This window comes from Mytilus trossulus, chromosome 1, assembly GCF_036588685.1.
Source record: "Mytilus trossulus isolate FHL-02 chromosome 1, PNRI_Mtr1.1.1.hap1, whole genome shotgun sequence".
Lineage (NCBI taxonomy): Eukaryota > Metazoa > Mollusca > Bivalvia > Mytilida > Mytilidae > Mytilus > Mytilus trossulus.
In genome coordinates this window covers 80,371,200-80,398,366 of record NC_086373.1, presented here as the reverse complement: position 1 = coordinate 80,398,366, position 27,167 = coordinate 80,371,200, and the positions used below count along the sequence as shown (strand labels likewise).

General features: G+C 31.3%; 2 protein-coding genes across 2 annotated transcripts; both read left to right on the top strand.

The window, feature by feature from the left end:
* The first annotated feature begins 406 nt into the window (after positions 1 to 406).
* Positions 407 to 14,192, top strand: LOC134696258 (uncharacterized). Its single transcript, XM_063557989.1, has 3 exons — positions 407 to 578; positions 8,164 to 8,251; positions 12,689 to 14,192. Exons 1-3 carry the CDS (start codon positions 407 to 409, stop codon positions 13,974 to 13,976), a joined length of 1,548 nt encoding a protein of 515 aa, XP_063414059.1. The 3' UTR covers positions 13,977 to 14,192.
* Positions 14,193 to 24,297: 10,105 nt separating this feature from the next.
* On the top strand, positions 24,298 to 26,696 carry LOC134686707 (uncharacterized). Its single transcript, XM_063546399.1, has 2 exons — positions 24,298 to 24,373; positions 24,993 to 26,696. Exons 1-2 carry the CDS (start codon positions 24,369 to 24,371, stop codon positions 26,221 to 26,223), a joined length of 1,236 nt encoding a protein of 411 aa, XP_063402469.1. The 5' UTR covers positions 24,298 to 24,368; the 3' UTR covers positions 26,224 to 26,696.
* The last annotated feature ends 471 nt before the right edge of the window (positions 26,697 to 27,167 follow it).

Here is a 27,167-nt window from a genome sequence, read left to right as displayed (position 1 = left end):
GAACACAGTCAAACATTTTTCACCAGAAAGGATAGTCAAAAGGGCAGTCGAAAAGAAATCAGAACCTGGTTTTAAATACGACGCGCTAAATAATAATTGCGAGCATTTTGCAACATGGTGCGTTACAGGAGAGAGTCTTAGCTTACAAGTTCGAAAGATAAGAATGGTAAGGTTTCTTTTTGCAAATCAAGGATTTCAAGGTATCAGAGACGAAATTCTCCGAAATAAAATCGAATATGAAAATGAGATGCTCTGTAAACCGTGTTTTGAGAGAAATGAAAAACTATTGAGTATTGCGAAACAACCGATCAAATCTAAAGGTGACGTTAAGATTGGTGATATTATAACATACACTTATTACGGATGTTTGCATTCTGCTGTAGTGCTAGACATTGAGTCACACGACATGTCACTACAGTGCAAAATAGCCCATTATGCATTCCGTGTTTTACACAGACACAGAAAAATACGAGAGGAATCGCTAAGAATTCCGCTTGATGGAAGTGTGAAAGTTACGGATTACTCCAATAACGGTTATAGTGTATACGATCCAAAGGAAGTGGTTGATAGAGCAAGAAGTAGGCTTGGAGAAACACGATATGTATATTTTTCAAATGATTCAAGTCATTATGCTCGTTGGTGTAAACTTAAATTGTATAGAAAAAGAATGATTATTACTGCAAAATCAAAATTGTTAAATGTAACATTAGAAAACAACCCGTCTTAATATAATTTAATTCTTGCTTAATTTGTTGCAACTATCATAGAAACATTGAAATGACAAAATAGGTCAATCACGGAATTTACAATAGATATAGGAAGATGTGGTGTGAGTGCCAATGAGACAACTCTCCATCCAAATAACAATTTAAAAAGTAAACCATTATAGGTTAAAGTATGGCCTTCAACACGGAGCCTTGGCTCACACCGAATAACAAGCTATAAAGGGCCCCAAAATTACTAGTGTAAAACCATTCAAACGGGAAAAACAACGGTCTAATTTAAGACTATTTAAGGCGCTTTAACCTCAGTTAAAAAAACACACAAAAAGATAGATAAAAACATTGATACTTTAAACTGATCTAACTCTAAAATTCATTATATCTGATTATCTGTCTATAATTTGTCCATTCTAATGATATTTAATATACACATGCAAATAATAAGACATGATTTTAAATGACTTAATGCTGATATCATGACTTTACATTAAAGCTTTGTTCAAATTAGATGTTCAACTTATATATTCATTTGTAACCTTGTGCAAATTTTCCAATTATAATTTCCACAGCTCATTTACTTTGTGTATAACCTACCAAATAAGACTTATCACTTAAATTGTATATACATGAACAAAATCGCATTGTCTTATGTGGAACAGGAACTGAGTACTACTCCGGAGCACCTGAGATGTCTATGTTGTCGTTTTATGCCCCACCTACGATAATTGAGGGGCATTATGTTTTCTGGTCTGTGGCTCCGTTCGTTCGTTCGTCCCGCTTTAGGTTAAAGTTTTTGGTCAAGGTAGTTTTTGATGAAGCTGAAGTTCAATCAACTTGACACTTAGTACACTAGTTGCTTATGTTATAATCTTTCTAATTTAAAGCAAAATTAGACTTTTGACCCCAATTTCACGGTCCATTGAACATTTAAAATGAAAGTGGGAGTTTCAGGTTAAAGTTTTTGGTCAATGTAGTTTTTGATGAAATTGCAGTCAAATCAACTTAAAACTTAGTACTAATTTTTCTTATAGTATAATCTTTCTAATTTTAATGCCAAATCAGATTTGTACCCTATTTCACGGTCCATGGAACATGTCAAATGATTGAATGTGGCATCCGTGTACTTTGGACACATTCTTGTTTATTTTTTTGTTTGTCTTTTTTTAATGTCAAAGCAGGAGTTTGAATAAACCTTTTGTATCTTTTAAACTTTTACACTTAATGAATAAGACAAAAAAAAAACACAAAAAATTAAATACACACACAATCAAGAGAGAAATGTTTTAGGAAGACTAAGTACAATTCTGAATAAAGTTTTCAAAGTAATATTGGGTAAGATTTTTCTGCGAGTTACAGTCTGTGCTTAAAATTTTGTCTTGATCGGTGCTGGTAATAACGAATATTGTGAATAATCCATGGGCTTCTACTCTGATTCTGAAATGTGTGCAAGTTCATGTTTTGGTTCAGTGCTGGTGGGTCTGTATACGATCATAGTCATTTAAGGTTCATGTGGACCCTATGGCTAAAATGGCCGTATTTTCACCTCAAAATTTTCTCTGAGTACAGGCAAACCTGTGCATTTGGAAAAGTTTTAAGGCATAGCATGCCCTAGATAAATAGAATTCAAATGCATTTTATGATTTAGAAAATTCATAACTTAACTGGATTTTGCCGTACACTTTTTTTCGTCTCTGCAGAAGATGATAAAATTAACAAACAGTTGCGTTTACCTTGATATGGTCCACTCAGGTACACAGTTTAAATAACGAATTATTGTCAGGTATCTATTGGCCATCTAATATCCATGTCAATTTAAAATGCTCAGTTTAATTTTTACCTGTGGGGATTTCTCAAACCTGTTTCCCAACTTAGTTTATTTTGGCACCTTCTGGAGAAATGAAAAAAAGTGCACGGAACAATCCTGGTAAGTTTTTATTTTTATAAAACATAAAACATACTAAAAATACATTTATCTAGGGCATGCTATGGCTGAATTTTTTTACAGATGCGCAGGTTTGTCTGTACTCAGTAAATTTTGAGGTGAAAATACGGCCATTTTAGCCATAGGGTCCACATGAACCTTAAAAAAGAAGTGGAGTATGATTTGAATAAAACGGTGCAGATTCAATAAAATTGGGCAAATACTTGTATTTAATCGTTATAACTCATATTTCAACTAAAGACATTTCTTTGACTGTAATAAGCGTTTCTAAATAATGGTTACTTCATATCACTTGAAACGGCAACATCCTCAATTCAATAGGAGAAGAAATGTGAACATTATAAGTAACCATATTTCATAACCAACAAGCATAAACCATATTGTATGAAAAGCTACAAAAAAATGTGTGAGGAAGGATGATTTATCTCCTTGACAACTGATTAATAACGCCTTCAACACCAAAAAACAAATACATCTTAATGTCTGACCGAACTGAACTGTACTTAATTGTTTTTAATTTCAATAAAAGGAATATTTAGCATTTATTTTCTTAAAAAAATCTACAAAAGAACTGCATTTCAATATGCTTTTTTTTTTAACATTTTTAATGACATTAACACAAAAAAAATCTTTTTTTACAGATATCCTTCAAGAAACGTAGGCATAATGTCAAGATTTTCAGTATATAAAATTGAGAATGGAAATGGAGAATGTATCAAAGAGACAACAACCCGACCATAGAAAAAACAACAGCGGAAGGTCACCAACAGGTCTTCAACGTAACGAGAAATTCCCGCACCCGGATGTGTCCTTCAGCTGTCCCCTAAACAAATATATACTAGTTCAGTGATAATGAACGCCATACTAATTTCCAAATTGTACACAAGAAACTAAAATTAAAATAATACAAAAATAACAAGACCAGAGGCTCCTGGCTTAGGACAGGCGCAAAAATGCGGCGGGGTTAAACATGTTTATGTGAATTGTTGAGTGTCTAGTCTGCGACAAAAAACGTTGAATGCGAAACATAGTGGTTATAACCCGATGACAGCAGCATAAACTATTGGTATTAAGCTTTATAGTTTAGAAAGTATAAGACAGACATGTTTTTTACTTTGTTTGTAGATACCGTATGATAAGAAGTTTTCGTCTGTCATTTAATGAATGGCTATTATTTATTATAAATTTATTGAACCATTAAACTAATTTTGACTCTTCACATTGAAACGTCAGAGTTGAAAATAAAACAAATAATTTTAAGCAATCAGAAGACAGTAAATACACAAAATGTATTTATATGACAATTGTCCTTATCCACAATGTCTTGGTACAGGTTCTTTTTGAAAAAATAAATATATTTGTTTTGTCATGTGAATTTTTTCTCATTACGAGTAAAGTATAATTATATTTGGCATCTATGACCCTTACAAGTTCAATATGTCTACAAAATAGTAATCACCTGACCTTGACCTAATTTCCTAGACCAGTAACTAAGATTAATTTGGTGTTATCAAGTCTGTATCTCACATACTGTAAGAAGTAGATTGACTATATTTTTGTGTATTGAGTTATTGTAAGTTGTTCATGTCAGACTAGGTTTTATACAATCTAAATTATCGCGTGGTTTATTAAGCAATGTTTAGTGTTTAAGGATTCGGTCTTTTTCTTAGATATAAAGAGTTTATCTGATCTTGACCTGTTTTCTTGGTTAATATTTAATGTTTAAGTTTTCATGTTTTTTTGCAAATTATCAGATAATATTTAATTAATTGTATGGTAAGATTGGACTGTGCACATGTCGGTATGGCAAGAAACCAGCAGGTGAGACATGTCTGCATGTAGACTTTTGTTCTTTATAATTTTTTATTTTTTTTACTGTTAAAAAAAGATTTGTTTGCACTCTTCCAAGAATTTGCTAACAAAAATCTTTGAAATACATTTCATGAATATCCAACATGAAATGAAAGCGTTGAAATATCAATACCCCTACATTTTATTTAAAAAAATAATGAAACAGACCATGTTTGTGAAATCTTATGAAACTTACCCTTTTAATTCGTTAGAATGATTTAAAAAAATACAAATGTTCAATTTAGAACTTTAAATGTATACAACATAGAACTGAAATCACGCTGTTCTTTACTTCAAAACTATATCCAAATCAAATTTTACATCTTACGCAACTGAATGGTGTAGTAACATGTGAAGAAGAATATACGTATTAGCGATAAAAACACCAGCACTTCTTATATATACATAGCTAGGCAAGATATATTAAAGAAAAAACTACAATAATATAGAATAGCATGCAGCAAAGCTAATCACTCTTCATATGAATTACGACCATTATTCATATGGAAAGCCAACAGGGTTAAAATGCTTAATTCGTAAATTGTCAATTTGTTACTTGTAATTGTGTAATTTGTACATTTGTGATACGGTGGATTCAGTATTTTTTATTTTAAATGGATGGAATTCCACGAAAATTGGTAACCAACGAATAATAATGAATCCACAGTATACATATTTATAATGTATGTCCGTTTTAATGACTTCCCTTTTATGAATATACTTTGGAATACGGTATTTTTGGTATTCTTTTATGCTCAATAACTGAAACCATTCCTCTGCTATTTGTTCAGTTATTTACCTTAATTGATGATGTTACATCGTGTACGTTGATACCGTTTTTTGCTCTATCTTGACAACTATTTTCTAAAGACAGAAATTGTATACAGAAACAACGCTACTCAGCGTTTCAAGGTATACAAAAACGCTAAAAATACTGAAAGCATTCATTGGCTCCTTATATGACATATTATCTTTACTCCCAGCTGTGGCATAAGGAGCTTTTAGTTTAGTAGGTTTAATAGGAAGTTTTTACTCCATAAAGGACAACGGACTGAAGATTATTTTTTACCTTTCAAACATACAAAATAAGATGTGTAATCTTTGCATCTTTAGCATGTTTTTCGGTAAAACTATATTCTTAATAGATTCCAAACGAAAAAAGATAACACAATCTTGTACATATAATCAAAGCCTCGTTAATGCTAAAAAACAAAAACACTGCAGTACCAATATAAATAGTTCATGAAAGTGTAATGTACTGTTTCGAAAAATCATAACAAGTATAAAAATAAAATTCATTAAATCAGATTTTTTTTAATTTAGAAAATATATTCGATTTTGTTTTGAAATCTTAACTAATTCGCTGTTAAGCAGATAATTCGATAATTCACCCTTCTTCACACATATGTTCCCTTCATTCTACCAGTCTGTAAATCAAATCCAAGAGTGAAAAAAAGGCTGTCCGACTACGTATTACTTCGACACCAGTAACATATTTATACTATCAATCACTTGACATAATGAGGCTGATGCGAAAGAAATGATTTTTTTCAGGTGAGGTTTAGAGTTAGACAAACTGTATGGAAGCTAACACTATATTTAAAGATAACACAAAAACTCCACATTTCACCAATTTTCTTTTCATTGTTATAGGTTATATGTTAGATTTATTTATCAATGCAATTACCATAATGTCAAAAAGATTGAATTTTGACTACTTGTTAATATGGAGGTTTTTTTAACAGACATCCTACTTTACAGCAGTTGAAATTTTACTCTTTTGAAATTTTATTCTTTTATTTAAAACGTTGTATCTCAAGTCATCAATTGCACTGCCTTATTATAAATTTAAATAATGCATGTAAATGTTGTTGTTCTTTCGATTTAATTTATTGCTAAATAGATTTGACATTCAAGACACCTATTTGACTTTGTAGGTGAACTATGCTTCGAAATTTTAAAAACGGGCAAACAAAACCACCGTGTATGTTAATATTCATCACTCTTAATGACCAAAGCAGAAAATATCTGAATGCAGTTAATATAAAAAAAGAAGATGTGGGATGATTACCAATGAGACAACTCTCCACAAGAGACCAAAATGACACAGAAACTATAGGTTATCGTACGGTCTTCAACAATAAGCAAAGCTCATACCGCATAGTCAGCTATGAAAGGCCCCGAAATGACAATGTAAAACAACTCAAACGAAAAAAATCACGACCTCATTTATATAAAAAAAAATATGAACGAAAAACTAATATGTAACACATAAACAAACAACAACCACTGAATTACAGGTTCATAACATGGGACAGGCACATACATACATAATGTGGCGGGGTTAAATATGTTAGCGGGATCCCAACCCTCCTCTTATCTTGGACAATGGTATTACAGTACAATATGAGAGCGAACTATAAAAACCAGTTGAAAACGGCTTAACTCATCAGATGGACAAATTACAAGTGGACGTGGCCGGGTACTTGTACATCCCAACAACAAAAAGACAATAGGAACAGATTTGAGAGTACTCGCAGTTAAATGGCAGCTAGTTCAAAGCCACTAACAACTAACAAATCTGGAATGAGGCAGGCCCAATAAGGACCACATGTTTTAAAGCTTCTTAATAACTTTGAGGACAGGCAAACGAAGAATACCAATATGACACAGCAAATATTACCTCGTCAAAAACTTTACAAAAATTGTGAGAAGTCAAGGTTTACAAACACTTTTTGAGAAGTCAATGTCTATGACAGTTTTAGAAACAATCAGAGTGTCATCATACACCTTATTACAAATAATACCAGCCTGTAACGATAAACAGATATTACAATCGTTGAATGTTTTATTTCATTTTACACTATTCTTAATTTGTATTTGGTTGATCCATCTCTAAATCACCGAACTGTAAGTTTAAACATTAGGAATAGATTACCTTAGCTTTATTTGGCTTAACTTTTAGGAATTTTTGGTCCTCAATGATCTTCAACTCTATTTTGGCCTTTTAAACACCTTTTGATTCGAGCGTCATTTATGAGTCTTTTTTAGACGAAACGCGCGTCTGGCGTAAATATAAAAAAAATTATCCTGGTATCTATGATGAGTTTATTTGCAACCAGTGGGTCGATAACACTGCTGGTGGAGATTTATTTCCCCGAGGGTATCACCAGCCCAGTAGTCAGCACTTCTTGAGTAATCATTGATATGTTCATAATTATAAATCAACTGTTAACAAACTTTGAAATTTTGAAAAATTAAGGCTTTTCTACCTCAGAAAAAGATTACCTTAGCAATATTTGGCACAATTTTTTAGGAATTTTTGGTCTTCATTGCTCTTCAACTTTGTACTCTATTTTGCCTTTTAAACACTTTTTGATTCGAGCGTCACTGATGAGTCTTTTTATACGAAACGCGCGTCTGGCGTAAATATAAAATTTCAATCCTGATATCTATAATGAGTTTATTTTAATAACAAAAACAGTTATGTCAATCACACAAATACGTAACCCTACTGATCGAGGCATTTATTATCTTAATGAGAGAGAAGTAAAAGTTATCCATTGATAAAGAAAGTGATTGATAATGATCTTTTTCTCTCGAAAAGTTTACTTTTTACGGCTTAGAATGTTTGTTGATTTTTTTAAGAAGGGAAGGACCAGTTACCATCAGCACCGAAATCAATACAATTCTTCATCAAGTGTATTGATAGTGCTCATGTTTTTACAAACGTTCGGTAAGTAGTCTAATTGTATGGGTCCCATTCGTGGTGAAAAGGAGGTTGGTTGTAGATACAACATTATGAACATATTCGATATTATCTGTGAAAGGAACTAAACTCTTAAACAACAGTTTGAATGACAGATAAAAAGTTCAAGCGTTGTACATCATGTATCGGTGAAACTTTCTTACGAAGTGTGGATTATTGATTTTTATATAAAAAGATACAAATCAATTTGGAGATTACTGAATATTTCTTTAATCCTTAAAGCGTTGTCCTTGCTACGCAGAAGTTGTCTTTCTTCGTTTACCTCGGCAAATGTGGGTTACACTAAATGCCGAATCGATGGCAGGATATTAATGAAAGGACAACGATATGACGAACTGAAAATGCTTTATCCTTTAATGTCTAAAAACAAACAAAAAAATCTCAAATTTCATCCTTTAAAACACATTAATGATAGGGAAAAATAAGAAAACAAATATTCACAGCTTGACCTTGATGAAGTGAAATGATATTTTGGTAGGGAATGGATTTGCACATAACTTCCATGGATAATGTCCAAGAAATATTACGTTAACTGGAAAACTTGCCACACAAATTAGCAAGTTTCATATAAGATATTTATGGGGTTTACAATGGTCGGACTGAAATCCAGCAACAAAAATGAAAAGAACTTACGCGTTTGATTAAAATCATAAGATTATTAATATATCAGTGTCACGACAGCCAAAATAGGAAGAGAATTGGCAGAGTCTGTAGTGCATTTAATTGAAGTTAGTTATGGGGTCAGTTCAAAATGACGCTGCTAGTGGTATATTAACTTGAATAATGTAAGATGTAAAAACAGAATAAAAACAAGTCAATGCTCTCTCAACAGATACATTTGTTCAGCAAACAAAGCGAGAGGCTTCGTTTTTAACTCATGTTAATTTCCTGCAAACGAAAGTGTTATTAAATGCAGCTACAACTTTTGGCTATGATATACTATTGAATTTGAATCTAAAATCAAATAACACTTGCCTCTAGCTTTGTCTATTGAGATCCCCAGTAATATCAAATAGCATATGCCTCTAGCTTTGTCTTTTGAGACCCCTAGTAAGATCAAATAACACATGCCTCTAGCTTTGTCTATTGAGACCCCTAGTAAGCTCAAATAACACATGCCTCTAGCTTTGTCTATTGAGACCCCTAGTAAGCTCAAATAACACATGCCTCTAGCTTGTCTATTGAGATCCCTAGTAAGATCATATAACATATGCCTCTACCTTTGTCTATTGAGACCCCTAGTAAGATCATATAACATATGCCTCTAGCTTTGTCTATTGAGCCCCCTAGTAAGATCAAATAACACATGCCTCTAGCTTTGTCTATTGAGATCCCTAGTAAGATCAAATAACACATGCCTTTAGCTTTGTCTATTGAGACCCCTAATAAGATCAAATAATACATGCCTCTAACTTTGTCTATTGAAACCCCTAGTAAGATCAAATAACACATGCCTCTAGCTTTGTCTATTGAGACCCCTTATAAGATCAAATAACACATGCCTCTAGCTTTGTCTACTGAGACCCCTTATAAGATCAAATAACACACGCCTCTAGCTTTGTCTATTGAGACCCCTAGTTAGATCAAATAACACATGCCTATAACTTCGTCTATTGAGACCCCTAGTAAGATCAAATAACACATGCCTCTAGCTTTGTCTATTGAGACCCATAGTAAGATCAAATAACACATGCCTATAACTTTGTCTATTGAGACCCATAGTAAGATCAAATAACACATGCTTCTAGCTTTTTCTATTGAGACCCATAGTTAGATCAAATAACATCTGCCTATAACTTTGTCTATTGAGACCCCTAGTTAGGATTATCTCAATGAAAAAGTGATGGTCAATTTATACCTCGCAATTACTTTCAATTATCATTATGGTATAGTTTTTCAAAACATGTAATTTTAGGACATTTAAATCCTTATTTTTCCAAAGAAAGCTATACTGTAGAAAGAACTTGGGAACTGTTTTTGTATTTTAATTCAAAATTGAATTGTTATTACTTTCATGTGGATTTAGTTAAATTTTCAAGCAACAGTGCAGAACACTCATAATATAACGAGCAAAGATTGTTATTTAGTGCGATTGCGACAAGGACAACAACCGAACGTCTACTTCGAGGCTTTGTATTGTATATAAAGGAGTTAACCAGTGTACATTATATACACTACTATTATCTAAAGAATATTAGACACACAATAAATATTTAATAGCAAGTAAAACATATATGATTGCATATTATCGAATATATATGTAAAACGCATTTAAAAATGTTTAAATATAATTGTTTGTCTATATATCCGTGTTTTGTCGGTCCTGCGAAAGTGGGAAATAACGATCATAGAAGCTTGTTAATGATCAAAATACAGTTTTAAGAAACATTTTGAAAATATCTCTATTTATTTTCACCGATTTTGCTGATAACTGTCTTCAACTTTACATGAATTTGCTAACGTTCAGTAAAAGACGCTAGAGATTTGAAGTTTTATAAAAAAAATCTATATTTTAAATAGTAATGGTAGAAACAAATAATAGTCCCAAGTCAGGAGCCTCTAACCTTTGTTAGTCTTGTATGATTTTTAATTTTAGTATCTTGTGTATAATTCGGAGTTTAGTATGACGTCCATTATCACTTAACTAGTATACATATTTTTTAGGGGCCAGCTGAAGAACACCTACGGTTGGGGGAATTCTCGCTATATTGAAGACTCATTGGTGGCCTTCGGCTGTTGTCTGCTCTATGGTCGGATTGTTGCCGCTTTGACACATTCACCATTTCCTTTCTCAATATTAATATATATATACAATACAAATAAAGCACAATATCTTTCTATATATAGCAATTTCAAAACTGAAAAAAGTCTAGTGTAGTATAAACATAGCAGGAACCTTCAAAATAAAATTATGAGTTTTGAAAATTGGTTGTACTGGTGGCTATACTTGACTTGCTTGACTGACTTTCATGGTTCGGTAATTAAATTCAAAGTTTTTCTAGTGTGCTTCGATCTGATTTATTTTTATTTTATATAAGTATAATGGTATGTTAAACTGTAAATGCTATTTGGAGAAAATCATTTTCTGACAGGGATCACTTTATTATTTAGTGTTAGATTTGTTTCGATTGTTAATTTTATGGAAAGTTTGATTGTATGGCGAAGACCTTACTGGACATTAAAAACCGCATATAATAAACAACACTGTTCTTTTGACTTTAGTGTTTTTATGTTAAATAGCAGGTCTACAAACAATAAGGTCAATAAATTGCCTGTTCCATTATTTTACACTATTAAAACAAAAATAATGTATCTACAACATATCACTATAAAAATGAACAGTTATTTAGGAATTGAAGATTATAAAACAAATCTTAGTACGTTTTCAGTTGTTCTATGTTAATTTTTTTAGTACTAATTAAAATAATAAAAAAGCTTCAAAATAAAATAATATAAATGATTCACGTTTTGATTTTTAATCAGTTTAACAAGCCAAAGTTTAATGCAAATTGGAACAGAATCAGTGGCATATCGTATTTACTGTATATTGACCTCGAGTACTTATATTTCCTAAGAAAAACAATAAAGTTTGCTGTGATCTTTTTTCGTATTTTATTGAACGGTAGATTTATACTAGTATTCATGATTATGTTGATATAGTTAATCTCTCAAACTGCAAAGAATACTAAAACATAAAAAGCATACAACATTACCTGATTTCAATCTTTAAAAAGCAACGAGAAGACTGTCTTATGTCTTACGTTATATACCAGTAGGGGTCTATCTTTTGGTCTATACTAAACTAGTATGTTAATTAAATTAACGGTACCAATTTTCTTGCACCAAATGCGCATTTCGACAATACATGTCTCTTCAGCTTATATAAAAGATGAAGAGCTATAATCCAAAAGGTCCGAAAAGTATAGCCAAATCCGTGAAGGAATCAGAGCTTTGCATGAGGGAGATATATTCCTTAATTTATAATAATTTCTATCATTTTGTAACAGCAAATTTTAATAACACAGAAATCCGTATTAAGATTAATAGCCAAAACACATGTGAAATATCGAAAAACAAATATGGATTTTCACGTTTTACAACATGTATTTAAATATTCCAAAGTATAATTTTACCAATTCACCTGGTTAACTGTTCAAGGTGTGTTTAATTCAATATTAGACATGCACGAGCCAACATGGTTATTTAAGTATAGCAATTTTTTTTAAAATGAGGTAAGATCAATTTGTCGTTATTGTATCAGCATTAATTTCTAAAGTTTATTTGTTAGTGAATTAAATGAAACATAGTCGAATACTTTATCATATTTTACTGAAAAGGGAATGTTTCGTGGTAGCTTCTTTAATACGATAAGAGTTTCTTGGAATGGTTTGCTCTTTTTTTCAGGAAAAGTAAAAGTTACAGTTGCAACAAAAAATTAGAGTTTAAAACTGATTTCAATCTCAGGCAGACTTTTCTTCAAAGATCTCCATCTGACGATACCGTAAAAGATTTAACAACGCAACGGCAAACAAGTATAGAAACACCTAGTTTCAGGGAGATAGTTGAAGAAGATGAAATCGAAAAAGCTCCAGAAATTGACAAAATAGAAAATATAATAGAAGTTCATGATGAATCTGATGGTAATAAAACATCAAAGCCAAAACCCGTTGCATGCCTTGAATGTGTAAAACCCATACAGGTTTTTAAAAGAGATGAAATAAAAAGAGGGGATCATATCAAATTCCATGGACGTATATATGATCACCATGCAATTGTAGTGGATATAATACATTCAAATAAGAAAGATCATAAAGTAACCGTAGAAATTGTACATGCATCAAACACGACAGTTGGTGCCATGTATTGCTGCTTACGGCCATTTAGTAGCATAGCAAAACTGTTACGTGAAACGAAACAAATAAATTTGAAAAAGAATAAAGTGATGGTATATAAATATTCAGACACAATTGAACATTTTTCGCCCGAAAGGATTGTTGAAAGGGCAAACACAGAGAGATCAAACCCGGGTTTCAAATACAACTTGCTAAATAATAACTGCGAGCATTTCGCAACACACTGCGTTACAGGAGAGAGTCTCAGCTTGCAAATAGGCAAAATAAGAATGATAAAGCGGCTATTTGTAAATCAAGGATTTCAAGGTATAAGTGATGAAGTTCTTCGAAATAAAATCTTACATGAAAAAGGAATGCTCTGTACACCGTGTTTCGAGAGAAATACACATTTATTAAATGTATCGAAAAAGTCGATAAAATCAAAAGCTGACTTGAACATCGGAGATATAATTACATACAAATATTACAGATGCTGGCATTCTGCTGTCGTACTTGAAATCAAACCACACGCTAGTTCACTGCAGTGTAAAATAGCTCATTACGCATTTCGTGGTTTGCATAAACATAGAAAAATTCGAGAGGAAACGTTAAGAATTCCGTTCGATGGAAGTGTTAAAGTAACTGACTTTTCCAACACTAAGTATACTGTCTACGATCCAGAAGAGGTGATGAAAAGGGCTCGAAGAAAGCTTGGCGAAAAGCGTTATGTACATTTTTCAAATGATTCAAGTCATTTTGCTCGTTGGTGTAAACTTGAATTATACAGAAATCGACTTATCAGTAAACATAAAGGACACACACAAAACACTTCGAATGTTATCAACCTTAAGTTGACTTGATGCACTAGCAGTACGCATCACAGAAGAAGACAACACATGATAAAAGGATTTTCATTGGTTTCCTTTAATAGATTTGGTTTGAACATAAACCTAGATATTAGTTATAAGGGTTGTATGGTGAGGGGTAGTAGCTATGTATTTGCAATTTTTGAAAATCAGTGACTATATTTCATTGAAACTGCAATAAAATAGTAAGTAATTACAGAAATTTGTAGCTCTTGTTTTATAATCGCACCAGACTGATTTTTTTGTTTTCCATAGTTTTTTTCAAGTTGTAACAGGTATGTTCCATCATAACGAAGTGCATGTTCTGTTGTGTTATTACCAGACTGTTAAAGTTGTAAATGTGTTACCAGGTTGTTGTTATAACATAGTCCTGCTAGAGATAATAACAACAAGAACAACATGTAGAAAGCTTACGAAAGCACTAGACAATCACTATTTATGGAATAGAAAACAAAGGATATAGTGTATGAATTTATGATACACAATCTCTACACACACTAAAGGCAAATGAACATCATTTGTATTAATGTTCTACGTCAAAAATTGTGCGCAATTGTTTGTTACTGACACGTCCACAGAGACTGATCTATAAACTGTATTGTTGATTGAATATCAGACATATTGTTGATAAAAGTAATATGAATTCTTAATGTATCTTATTGTTTTAACCGAATGCTTTGAGGTTTCGAAATACTGTATCACTAGCCTGTCAACACAGGTTGTGAGTACACATCCCTCACGTAATACTCCAATCTTAATTGACTAGAATTTTAAGTTTTCCTAACGAAGGGTTGGTGGTTCTATCAAGGCACTCATGCTTCCTCCCTCAATACAAACTGATCACCACGAAAAGTACTGCAATTGATTGCTGAAAGTTGCGTTAAACACTAAACAATTATTCAATCAATCATCCATACCGATATAAAAATGTATAAGAAAATGTTTAGAGCTATTGATATAAAATCCTTTTTTTTAAAATGACTCATTTTAATTCGTATAAGAAATAAATTAAGATAAAGCTGCAATTCAAAAAAGAGGGAATACATATGCCGGTTTTAATTGTTTTTGCAGTATAAAGGTTGAATGTCTGTAAATATTGACAATGCAATTTCCCATAGGAACTCTTTTAACGGCTCAAACTGTACCACTTTTACAATGGATTTTTGAAAAAAATCATATCCTAGAATTGAAAATTCATATATTCATATGATTTTTTTAAAAGGTCAAAATATAGGGCTGTGCGGCATATTTTAAACGTTTATACGCCCGGACTTCTCAGAGCTTAAACTAACACTTATTTTCTTAGCCACCCCTACCTCGAATGAAAGGTTACCACAGATTTCAATGTAAATAATATGCACCTGTATATTTAAAGGTAACATTCCCAAGTTATGTCTCTGTGAGATGGAACACAGAGAGTATAACTGGGAACCAGTATGTAAACAATATTAATTTTCTATGAATATTCAAGATCTCCACAAAAGAGGTGTGTTTTGAGAAACAGCTGTATTTACAAAGAGCAACCTGAAGTGTTTAATCATATTTTCAAAACAACATTAGAATTTGTCTACTAGCTCCTGTATTTAAAGTAAATTAAATGGATCTGAATCTTCCTCCAAAAGTTTAAAATGTTAACTTTTTAGTTAAATTGTACTTTGATTCTAGTTATTCTAAAATTGCATTTTCGGTAGAGTATCATATGAAAACTATGTTCATATACATTTAGAAAAAATTATTCGGAACATAAAGAGCTATAAAAAAAGTAAAAACACAAAAATACTTAACTCCGAGGAAAAATCAAAAAGGAAAATCAAAACTCAAAAGGCAAAATCAAAAGTCCAAACACATCAAACGATTGGATAACAACTGTCATATTCCTGACTTGGTACAGGCATTTTCTTATGTAGAAAATGGTGGATTGAACCTGGTTTTATAGCTAGCTAAACCTCTCACTGTTATGACAGTCGCATCAAATTCCATTACATTGTCAACGATGAATGAACATACTCAAAGAGTAAAAATGTTAAAAATAAGGGTACAGCAGTCAATAATGTGTTATCATCTTAATATCACTGTAAAAGCAACAAATGTAACGAAGAATCACAAAAAGGCATACATCAAATTTAACATACTAATTTTGTTTTTCTTATACGACTTAATTTATGTATGTAAAGTCTACCCGTAAAGGATAGAAAGTTTTCAGTACTGGTGTAAATTGCGCGTTAGAAATTCGCACAGGTAGACATAAAAATAATTTTGTCGTTCAAAGTATGACGGCATACATACATGCAGAGTCACGTAAAGTAGATATAACAAAAACAGATTTAACAGTAAAAGTAATAATACTAAATAGAATAATTGAGTGGTTCAAAGTATGACGGGATACATAAGTACAGCTATATGCATATGTAGAATAAGTAAGTGCATTTAAAAAAACTAAATTGTGCATATGTTGAAAAAGCATGTTAAAATTTAGTGAACTATGTGCATACATAGGAAAAGTATATGCATATATTGAAAAAAGATTGTGCATATATTGAAAAAGATTGTGCATATATTGAAAAAGATTGTGCATATATTGAAAAAGACTGTGCATATATTGAAAAAGATTGTGAATATATTGAAAAAGGTTGTGCATATATTGAAAAAGATTTTGCATATACAGCAAAAAATATGTGCGTATATTGAAAAGTGTGTGCATATATAAATATATATTTTACATAAGGCAGCTACGACGTTCTGTACAATACTGTTTAACCGTAGTTATATGTAAAAAAAATCAAAAGACAGAAAAAAATAGATACTATATACTGACTTTAAAACTGATTGCATCTGATAATGTGTCAAATATTAATCCATTCGAATTATTTTGATATACAAATGCAAATAATGAGACGTGATTTTAAATGATTTTTTTTAAAAAGGTATCAAACATAGACAAGATATCATGACTTAACGTCAAAACAAAATCTGAATAAGATTATAATTATATTGATTTTATCAATTTAAAACCGTGGGAAATAAATTGTTATTACAAAAGTCTCGTCATCTTCTCCTAGTGTATGACCGACCGAATTAGACTTATCACCGAATGTGTACGTACACGTGCAATACAACGGGTGTCACATATGGAGTAGAATCCCATTAGTCTTCCGGAGCGCCTGAGAATTTTGTGTTGACTTATTTACCATTCGTTGTCTTTTGATTGTTTTCCTTTTTTCAATGGCATTAGCAGTTTATCTTTAACTTTTAATGTCCCTTTTGTAATTTTCGTCTCTCTTTTACATTAAATTCTGGAACAGGAAATAAGCTAAATGGATTAGAACCACCCCTTTTCCCCAAATACCACACACACACTCCTACGCGAAAAAAATAAAAATATAATACATAAACCAGCTATTCAAAATATTAAGGAAAACGTACCACCCTACTATAGTTCATAATCATTTAGACTGTCCAGTAAGAGAATTTTCTGCGCAAATGAATTTGTCTTAATCGGTGCTGGTGAAAATTTGTAAACAAAGACGAACATTGTGATTGATAAACTTTTTCTCTAAAACAGACGAAAAGAAATTGCTCAGATGTTTAAAATTTGTTCGTGATTGATTCAAAGGCAAGCATACATGTATAAGGAAACGGCCTTCTATTCTGTATGAGTATATTGTAACAATTTATGAAAGTGCACACTTTCTTAGTTTACGCATGTCTTGATTCTGTTCTGGAAGATCCGGTTACGGTGCAATTTCATTATCACTGAACTAGTATATATTTGTTTAGGGGCCAGCGGAAGGACGCCTCCGGGTGCGGGAATTTCTCGCTTCATTGAAGACCTTTTGGTGACCTTCTGTTGTAGTTTTTTTTTCTACGGTCGGGTCGTTGTCTCTTTGACACATTTCCCATTTCCATTTTTAATTTTTAGTTATTTTTTTGTATGATTTGAATCAAACGTTGCAAAATCAACAGAATTTGGCAAATAATTGTTTTCAATAGGATTTGAAACATCTGTTTTAACTATGGACAACGTTTTATCTGTATTAAGCGTTTCGAAATAATCGTTACTTTATATTACTTTAAGACTGTAAAATCTTTAGTTTAATATCAGAAGAAAACTTTTTTAATTATAACACAAATATAAAGCTTTTATTTGTTATTAAATTAATTTTGATAGAGTAGCACAGTTAACAGTAATGAAGTAATTCTTTGAACAATGAAAAATATCTACAAAAGAAAAGGATTTCATTTTAAGGACATTTTCCAGAGAAACAGTTACACCAGCATTTCTTATATATCAACAGCTAGGCATGACAGTTTAAAGACTAAAACTACAATAAAAACGAATCCCATGCAGCCAACTGATGAACACTTTGCATATTAATTACGACCCAATTACATAAGGTAAGCCACAGGGGAAAACATTCTAAATTTGTAAATTGGCAAGTGTTATTTCAAAAAGCTTTATACGTAAATTGTTAACTGTGTAATTTTAAAATTCTTAATTCATCAATTGTCAATTTCTAACTTGTAACTGTGCAATTTGTACATTCATGATATGTATATTTTATAATTCATTGATTTGTCTATTTATATGGACCTCCCTTAATTAATTTATCTTGCAATTTAGTATTTGTCGTAAACTTCTTGATACTCAATAACTGAAACCATTTATCAGGTTATTGTACACATATTGTACTTCAAATTTGAGGTTTCACACATGCAGTTTTGATCTCTATCTTGAAAACTATTATCGAGAGACAGCAAATGTTTACAGCAATAACGATAACTAGCGTTTCAAGATATACAAAAAAACCGGAAAAAAATACGAAAAGCAGTAATCGACTCCTTAAATAAAATATTTTCCTTACTACCAGCTATTGGATATAGAGCTTTTTAGTTAAATCAAATACTGAAACAAACACATCATGTTGAATAAAATCTCGAAACATTATAACGTAATGTTAAAGCCGTATAACGAATTAGCAAATTATCATTACGACCAAAAGACACAGCAAATATGTTATCAAGGTCAATTCAGTATGTTGTTCAATCGTCAGCAAGAGTATGAACTCTTCATGAGTAGTACTGGAATGTCATTTCAATGACAGTTTGAGGAACAATCAGAGATTGATTATATATATCATTACAAATACAACCTGCCCGGACCAATTTACGGATATGAAATTAGTAGTATGCATTGTATATCTTTTTACACTATTCTTCATTAGATTTGGGTGATCAATTTTCAAATAACTGAACTACAAGTTTAATTACAAACACAGTTATGTCTATTGCACAAATACGTAACCCTACTGGTCGAAGGCCAGTAACTGTCACTGTTTGTCAGTATTTATTATCTATCTTCTTAATGTGAAAATTTAAAAAAAAAACTATGATAAGGAAAGTGGTTACCAAAAATACAGTATTAATTCAAGTGTTCAGTGTTTAATTTTTTTGGGAAATTTACTTTATAACAGTTTTTGTAAGACGTGAATAACCAATTACCGTCAATCTATATTAATTGAAGTTAGATGGCTTTAAGTTAGGTCTTAATAGTTTTCAAAGGCACCAGAATTATCATTTAATACACCAGGCGCGTATTTCGTCTACACAACACCCCATCAGTGACGCTCAGATCAAAATAGTTATTAATTACAAAGTTGAAGAGCATTGAGGACCAAAAATTCCAAAAGGTTTTGTGCCAAATACGGATAAGGTAATCTCTGCCTGTGATAAGAACATCCTTAGTATTTCGAAAAAAATTATACCTAACCTATTCTTACAAAATGTGGAGTATTACCTACAGGATTTGTCTTTCTTTGCTCATCTCGGCAAACGTAGGCTTATAGCTGAGTCAATATAACCGGACCAAATGAAAATGCTAATTACTTTTCTTGTCTCAAAATATTTATCTCATATATGAAATATAATGCGATTGCATCATTTAATACATAAATATATGGATAAAAAACGAAAACAAATATTCAAAGGTTGGCCTTGATGAGGTGAAATGATATTTTGTATGCGATGGTTTTATCATTTGCACATCACTCCCATGGAGCACACTGCTCTTTCGTCTGCCGAAGAAATATTACATTACATACAAAACTAGACACGACCTATTATGTTTCATATAGGGAGATTTATGGTTTTAATCAGTGGGACTGAAATCCAGCAACAAAATGAATAGTTTTTTTGGCGTTCGATTTAGATCATAATATTTTTATTTTTTAGATGATAAGAATATTACATTATTGTCACAACTAAGAAACAGAAGACGGAATTATCGTTACGACAATAGGAATAAAACAATTGTCATCAGTGAAACGGACGGTCTATAACGGTCAACCTTCTCAGGATGACGTTTGTAAGACTTTTGAAGGAGTAACTTCAACAATTAGAATCGATGTGTCAAACGTTTCCTTGAAAGCAAAAACCCATTTTAGGAAACTTAAACTCATGAATACCGTATCAACTGTGAGATACATACTCAGTATGCAGTCGCTGCTTGTTCGGATCTTGCATACACTCCTTTCTACTATCTGTTCTTGAAATTTAATATCAGCCAACACACTTCTGCCTTCATGTTTTGGTGAAGGATGTCGTATCGATAAAACCAAAAGGAGTCTGAATTGTCTTTAAAACAGAGTGTAAAAAGAAGCGTTGTCATATGGTTACGTTGAAAGCGTAGCTTGCACGCATGATCTGTAGTTCAATCAAATTGTTTCTATAAAAAAAAGGAGATGTGGTATGATTGCAAATGAGACAAATATCCACCAAAGTTCAAACGAAGTTGATGTAGGCATTTTTACAATGCAAAAAAAACATACTGTTTAGTCGTCTATAAAAGGCCCCGACATGAAAAATATGGGACAGTTCAATTGAGAAAACCAAAGGCCTAATTCATAACAAAACCAAAACAAATATGACGGACATGAAACATCGAAAACCACTTAACTACAGGCTCTTGACAAAGGACATGCACATAAATAAAGAATAATGCGGGATTTCAAACTTACATGTATATTTAACATATGAAAATCAGGTAAAACAAACCTAATTGACCCGAATTTTTAGACTTTTACAAAAAATTAAAATAATGTTCTACAGTTTATTTGAATAATTTCTGCATTTATCATCCTGTGAGTATTTGATATTTGAAACTTGAAACTAGACATATGTAAACAACCAATCAACCAATCAATTTATGATAAAATCATCCCCAAGTTAAGCAGATAAAATATCTAATGTAATAAAAAATTTAAATGAGAAAGAATATTTCTTAAACTTATCACCAAAAAACTGTTGTACAAGTGAGAGGTTAAGCTAATCAGGGTTTAACCAACTATAATATTCGGAAACTGCCTGTTACAAGTGGAATTTGACATTTGTTTTTAATTCGTTACAATGGATGATAGTGTTTGATTTGATCAGTTTGTATGGGCGTCTCCCCCCCTTTTTCAAATTTAATATTTATCTTATAATTGAAGCATAACCTTAATACATTATAACTCTTTTTTGAAAAATCTCAAACAATATTTTATAATAATAAAATTGACAAAATTTCAAAACCAGATATTAGTATGTTGAGGAAGACAAATTATAAAATGTCTGACAGTAGGAAATAGAAAAACTCCTCTTGAAAGATTGCATCATTTCCGTTCTTTCATGTGAAAAAGTTATTTTCCCAAATTAAACAAATAATTATATTTGTCAAAATCTATTCCTGTTTGAAACAATAACAAGAGCAACATAAAGAATGTGTTTCCTTTTGTACCTACAAATAGTTCGTTGATATTATTTTATGTACATGTTAAAAATTGTCGATTTAAAAAAACACAATAATATTTGACCTTGAGATTATAAGATCCAATTGAGGAAATTCATTTGAACGTTAAAGGATGTTACATTTATTTTAAAACACAATTCAAACTGTAGTACGTTTAAAGATTTAATATATCCGTTTCAGTAATGTAAATTATGTATAAATATACAACAGTAGTATACCGCTGTACGAAAGTCATAAATCGATTGAGAAAAAAAAAAACAAATCCAGGTTGCATTGGTTCATATCATAACATTTGTTGTTTTCTGTTTAGTGTGAAGTTTGTATCAATTATGGTTCAATATAATTTATATGACAATTAAAGACAAAAGAAAGACAGCTTATTTTTATCTCACCCTTTTTGTGTTTATTTTTTATTTATGTGTTTGTTTTGTTTTTTATAGTGAGTAAAATTATAACACAATGGCTCTTCCCATTTTTTTTAAATTTTTACCTATTATGTTTTTGTTTTTTTTTGTTCATACATCCTTGTCAACATAATGAAATTTTAACCGAACGGCTATACAAGTGGGTGTTTTAACTGGCGATAAAATCAAGTTTAAACCACAATAATCTATATAAGAAAATTCCTCTACCAAGTGAGGAATATGACAGTTGTTATCCATTTGTTTGAGCTTTTGGTTTTGCGTTTTGAGTAGGGACTTTTTTAATAGGACGTATTAATTCATGAAACAGGATAACTACACACACCTAAGACAAATGAACATCGTCTGTATTGATGTTCTTCATAAAAAAAAAACTTGCAGTGAGCACAGCTTTTTGTTTAAATACACGTCCACTAGACATACCAAATACAAAATGTATGTTAAAAATAATAAAATCAGAAATATTTTTATTGTCTGTTGTAAAAGTTTTTTTCTTATTTCTTTTTTAATTACAAAGTATTAGTCGCTTCCTTTCAGAATATACTTGTTCTTACGTTGGTAATCAAAGTTTGACTAATCATTGCATTCTCTTCAAAATGTGATTATTTCTATAAAGAGTCGAGAAATCAAACCTAAACTACGAGAAAAGACATTGTCAAACATATTTTTTTTTTCATACTGTCAAAACTATTCTAAATGAAAGGTATGCTTTAAAAGAATAATGCACTATTCTATTATCATTGATTTGAATATGTCAGGCTCTTTCCTTTAATGCATTGAAAAGAATGCTATATCACATATACCAAAAACGTATCGGTATTATAAACGTGATATTTGATTAATGAAAAAATTTAACACATACGAACATGAACATTCTTCGCCTGCTTAGGTTTCGATTTAAATCATAATGAAAACGAAACTCAGTTTATACCCTTTATTCACCTTTGACAATTATTATTTTTTAATAATTCAAAAACATTTGTTATTTTAGTACATTTTAATTATTTTCTTTTCAAAGAAAGCAATACCGAATCATGCTTGTGTTTTATCTAAAAAACGAATTGATTATCATGATCATGATCATGCTGATATGAAAAAAATGTGCAAATAAAAAACAGCAACAGAACACTCACACCATACATTTGACACGAGGAGGACCGTGTAAATAACACAGCTCCTTGAGTACCGTCCCTTGGTGTCTGTTGCAGAATGGAAACCTACACTATTCTAAATATCTGTTCCTGCAGTATATTTTATTTGCTGTGAATATACATGAACTTTTTACGTTTGTGTATGTTTTTCTGCATCAGATACGAGGAGGATTGTTAGACCTTTTAAGATCAGAATCCTACAGCATCGTCCCTTGGTGTCTGTTGCAGCTAAACAATCATTTGTATTTATACATTTCCAGCAAATATAATAAAATCAAGTGAGAAAAAAAATTAATAAAAAAAAGAATAAAAAAATAAGTAAATAAATTTAAAAAAAAGTTTGCCACATCTCTGGAGTAGCAACTCTTGAATACTTTTTTTATTTAACAAACAATACCTATATGACTTTATTTCATTAGATTATTTTACAATGGTATTTAAACTTATGATGTTGTATCAATTATATATGTTATGTGTATATGCGCCCCCCCCCCTGGGGACCTAATTTGAAAAATAAAATTTATCTTATCTTATCTTATCTTGTCTTATATGTAGATCAAGACTGATATAACTTTTAATGCGACCAAGATAACTGAACGTCTTATGCATGGCTTTGAACAGGTTTTTATACCTGGCGTTTACTTTTTGAGAGTATTACCTGACTATACAATCTTCTTTACTCCACCATTATCATTGAGGAAATGTCTGTACCAAGTCCGGAATATGACAGTTGTTTTGTGTGTTTGATCTTTTGATTTTGTCATTTGAAAAGGTACTTTCCGTTTTGAATTTTTCACATGGATAGGCTTTATTACTTTTTACAAGCTTCTGGCATATACAACACATTTATTTATAGAGCACCAGGCTAACAATAAATGTATAATATCAACAAAAACAAGGATATAACTGCACCTTTTTTACACCTGTAAACACATTAAAATGTTTTAACTATTTAACAATTTACCTGGTAACTGACGTTATTCAAGTTGGGACATTTACTAGTAGACACGAAGACTATTTAAGTATAAAAATGTGGTAAGGTTCAATTTTCTCTTATCGTTTTTTTTCTTTTTTCTTGTTGGTGTATTTGTCTGTTTTGTGACTGCTGTATTAAAAAGTATCGAATAGCATAAATATAAAGATCAAATATTTGGACGCAGTCAGAAAGAATAAAAACAGAAAGTAGTACACATTTTAAACAAAATAGTTCATACGCATAGCGTGTTCCTTTGTCAATAAGTAAGGTATTTGGGAAACAAATATTAAATGGAATCTTAAGGACTTAGGATCTCAGTGGAACACTTGAAAGTTTCTTTAAAATAATAATAAAACTATATGAAATACAATAGGAGGGCACATTTGTTGTTCAGATCAGAAGCACCTGTTTTTGTACTACCAAACTTCCTGGAACATTTGCGCTCTAATATGCAATTGAAGATATTTTAAATTTTTCAGTCCAAGTCAGGATTAGATATAGTTTTGACATGAAATGTCTGCTACTTTTTTTAAATTCAGGCAAAAAAACCGTTATTGATTGCAATTGTGGAATTTATCACAGAAAGGAATTGGCTATGAAAAATTCGTGGTTTTATTTCTAAGATCAATTTAATTACATAATAAGAGATTGGGGTTACTGCATTTTTCTTTTTTTTAGGAAGAGTATAAAGAACAAAAGGAACAAATTTAAAACAATATGGACTGGGAATGATTATGAAATTAGGCACAGTAACCAACAACGATCTCCATCTGAAGGAACGGTCAAAGTTTTAACACTGCAACGTACCGTATTAGAAGAACCTGAAGATGATGAAATTACAGAATATCCCGAAATTGAGGAATCTAACAAAATAGAAGAAACTAGAGATAAGTACGATGATCTTGATGGTAGAAAAACACAAAAGACAAAACCTGTGGCATGCCTTGAATGTGTGAAACCGATTCAGGTTTTCACAAGTGACGAAATAAAAATAGGAGATCACGTCAAATTCCATGGACGAATATATGATCACCATGCAATTGTTGTAGATGTTAAATCTTCGAATGAAAAAGATCATAAAGTAGACTTAGAATTGGTACATGCATCAAACACGACAGCTGGTGCAATATATAATTGTATAAAACCGTTTGGTAACAAAGCTAAATTGTTGAGAGAAACAAAACGAATAAATTTAAAGAAGATAAAAGTTATGGTGTATAAATATTCGGATACTATTGAACATTTTTCGCCAAAAGAGATTGTCAGTAGAGCAGTCACAACGAAATCCAACCCTGATTTCAAATACAACTTGCTACATAATAACTGTGAGCATTTTACAACATGGTGCGTTACAGGACAGGGTCTCAGCTTACAAATCCGAAAGATACGAATGGTAAAGGGACTTTTTGCAAATCAAGGATTTCAAGGTATCGGTGACGAAGTTCTTCGAAATAAAATCGAATGTGAAAAGGGAATGCTATGTGCACTGTGTTTCGAGAGAAATCGAAAATTGTTAAATGTCCCAAAACAACCAATCAAATCAAAAAAGGATGTGGAGATTGGAGATATAATTACATATACGTACTACAGATGTTGGCATACTGCCGTCGTGCTTGAAATCATAGCACACGACAAATCACTACAGTGTAAAATAGCTCATTATGCATTTCGTGGTTTACATAGAGATAGAAAAATTAGACAGGAAACATTAAGAATTCCGTTAGATGGTAGTGTAAAAGTAACTGACTTCTCTAACACTGATTATACTGTCTATGATCCAGAAGAAGTGGTTGAAAGGGCTCGAAGTAAGCTTGGCGAAAAACGTTATGATCATTTTTCAAACGATTCAAGTCATTTTGCTCGATGGTGTAAACTTAAATTGTACAGAAAGCGATATTCAATGGAATAAAAAAAAACAATATTGTTGCATGGAATCTTTCGAAAAAGTATGCCTTATTTTATTTTGACATTTATGTGCGTCAATCTATAGTCCTAACCGTAGAGTATTATGCATGAATCATTGTCAAGCATCATTAAATTTATTTCATTCACTTTTTGAAGAAAAAAAAGGACAACATATGTGATGTTCGAACTTGCAAGCATTTTCTTCGATAATCACAATGGTCTTTGTTTCGAACACTCGACTGCGATCGCTGATATTAAATTTAAAATACATATTTTTCTTAAAATGCTTCATTTGACTGAATGGATTATTGTACATGCATAAGCAAACAAATCATGTAGATTCTGTATAATTGACGCTGAATGTATTTCGGTTTCACCACTATGTAAATTGATTTCTAGTATTTTGTGTTAATTTTATTGTTTTTGTATTTGAGTGGTTTAGGTGACCTAACCCATTTAATAAAGTTTTCAACATTCGACATTTCTAATTCTTATATTAATACAACAGAAATTTAACTATAAAATAAGGAAGTACAAACATTTAGAACGACAAAACTAGGAGGCCGGTTACCAAAGTTGGTATTGTAAACGTTTAATCGTCAAAAATATTATACATGTATCATAAATCATTCGATTCGAAAATATGTGTCATTAAAATTAATTTGGTCGTGAAAGGTAAATAAGATGCCGTTTTTCAGAAATCGAGATCAAAGGTCGCATGTCGTTTTCAAGGAAAAACAAAATTGAATATCTGATTTCATTTGAATAAGGCTGATGTATAAATTCAATATGTTTTCTTCCTGATTTAACTCATAAAAAAATGAGAATACATTAAATGAGTTTTCCGAATAAAAAACGTATGCTACTTTACAATAAGTGGCATGATTTTCAATTTTTTTCAAAATATGTTTTTTCTTTTCTTCAAATGATGAGAACAGCCGCCGTCAA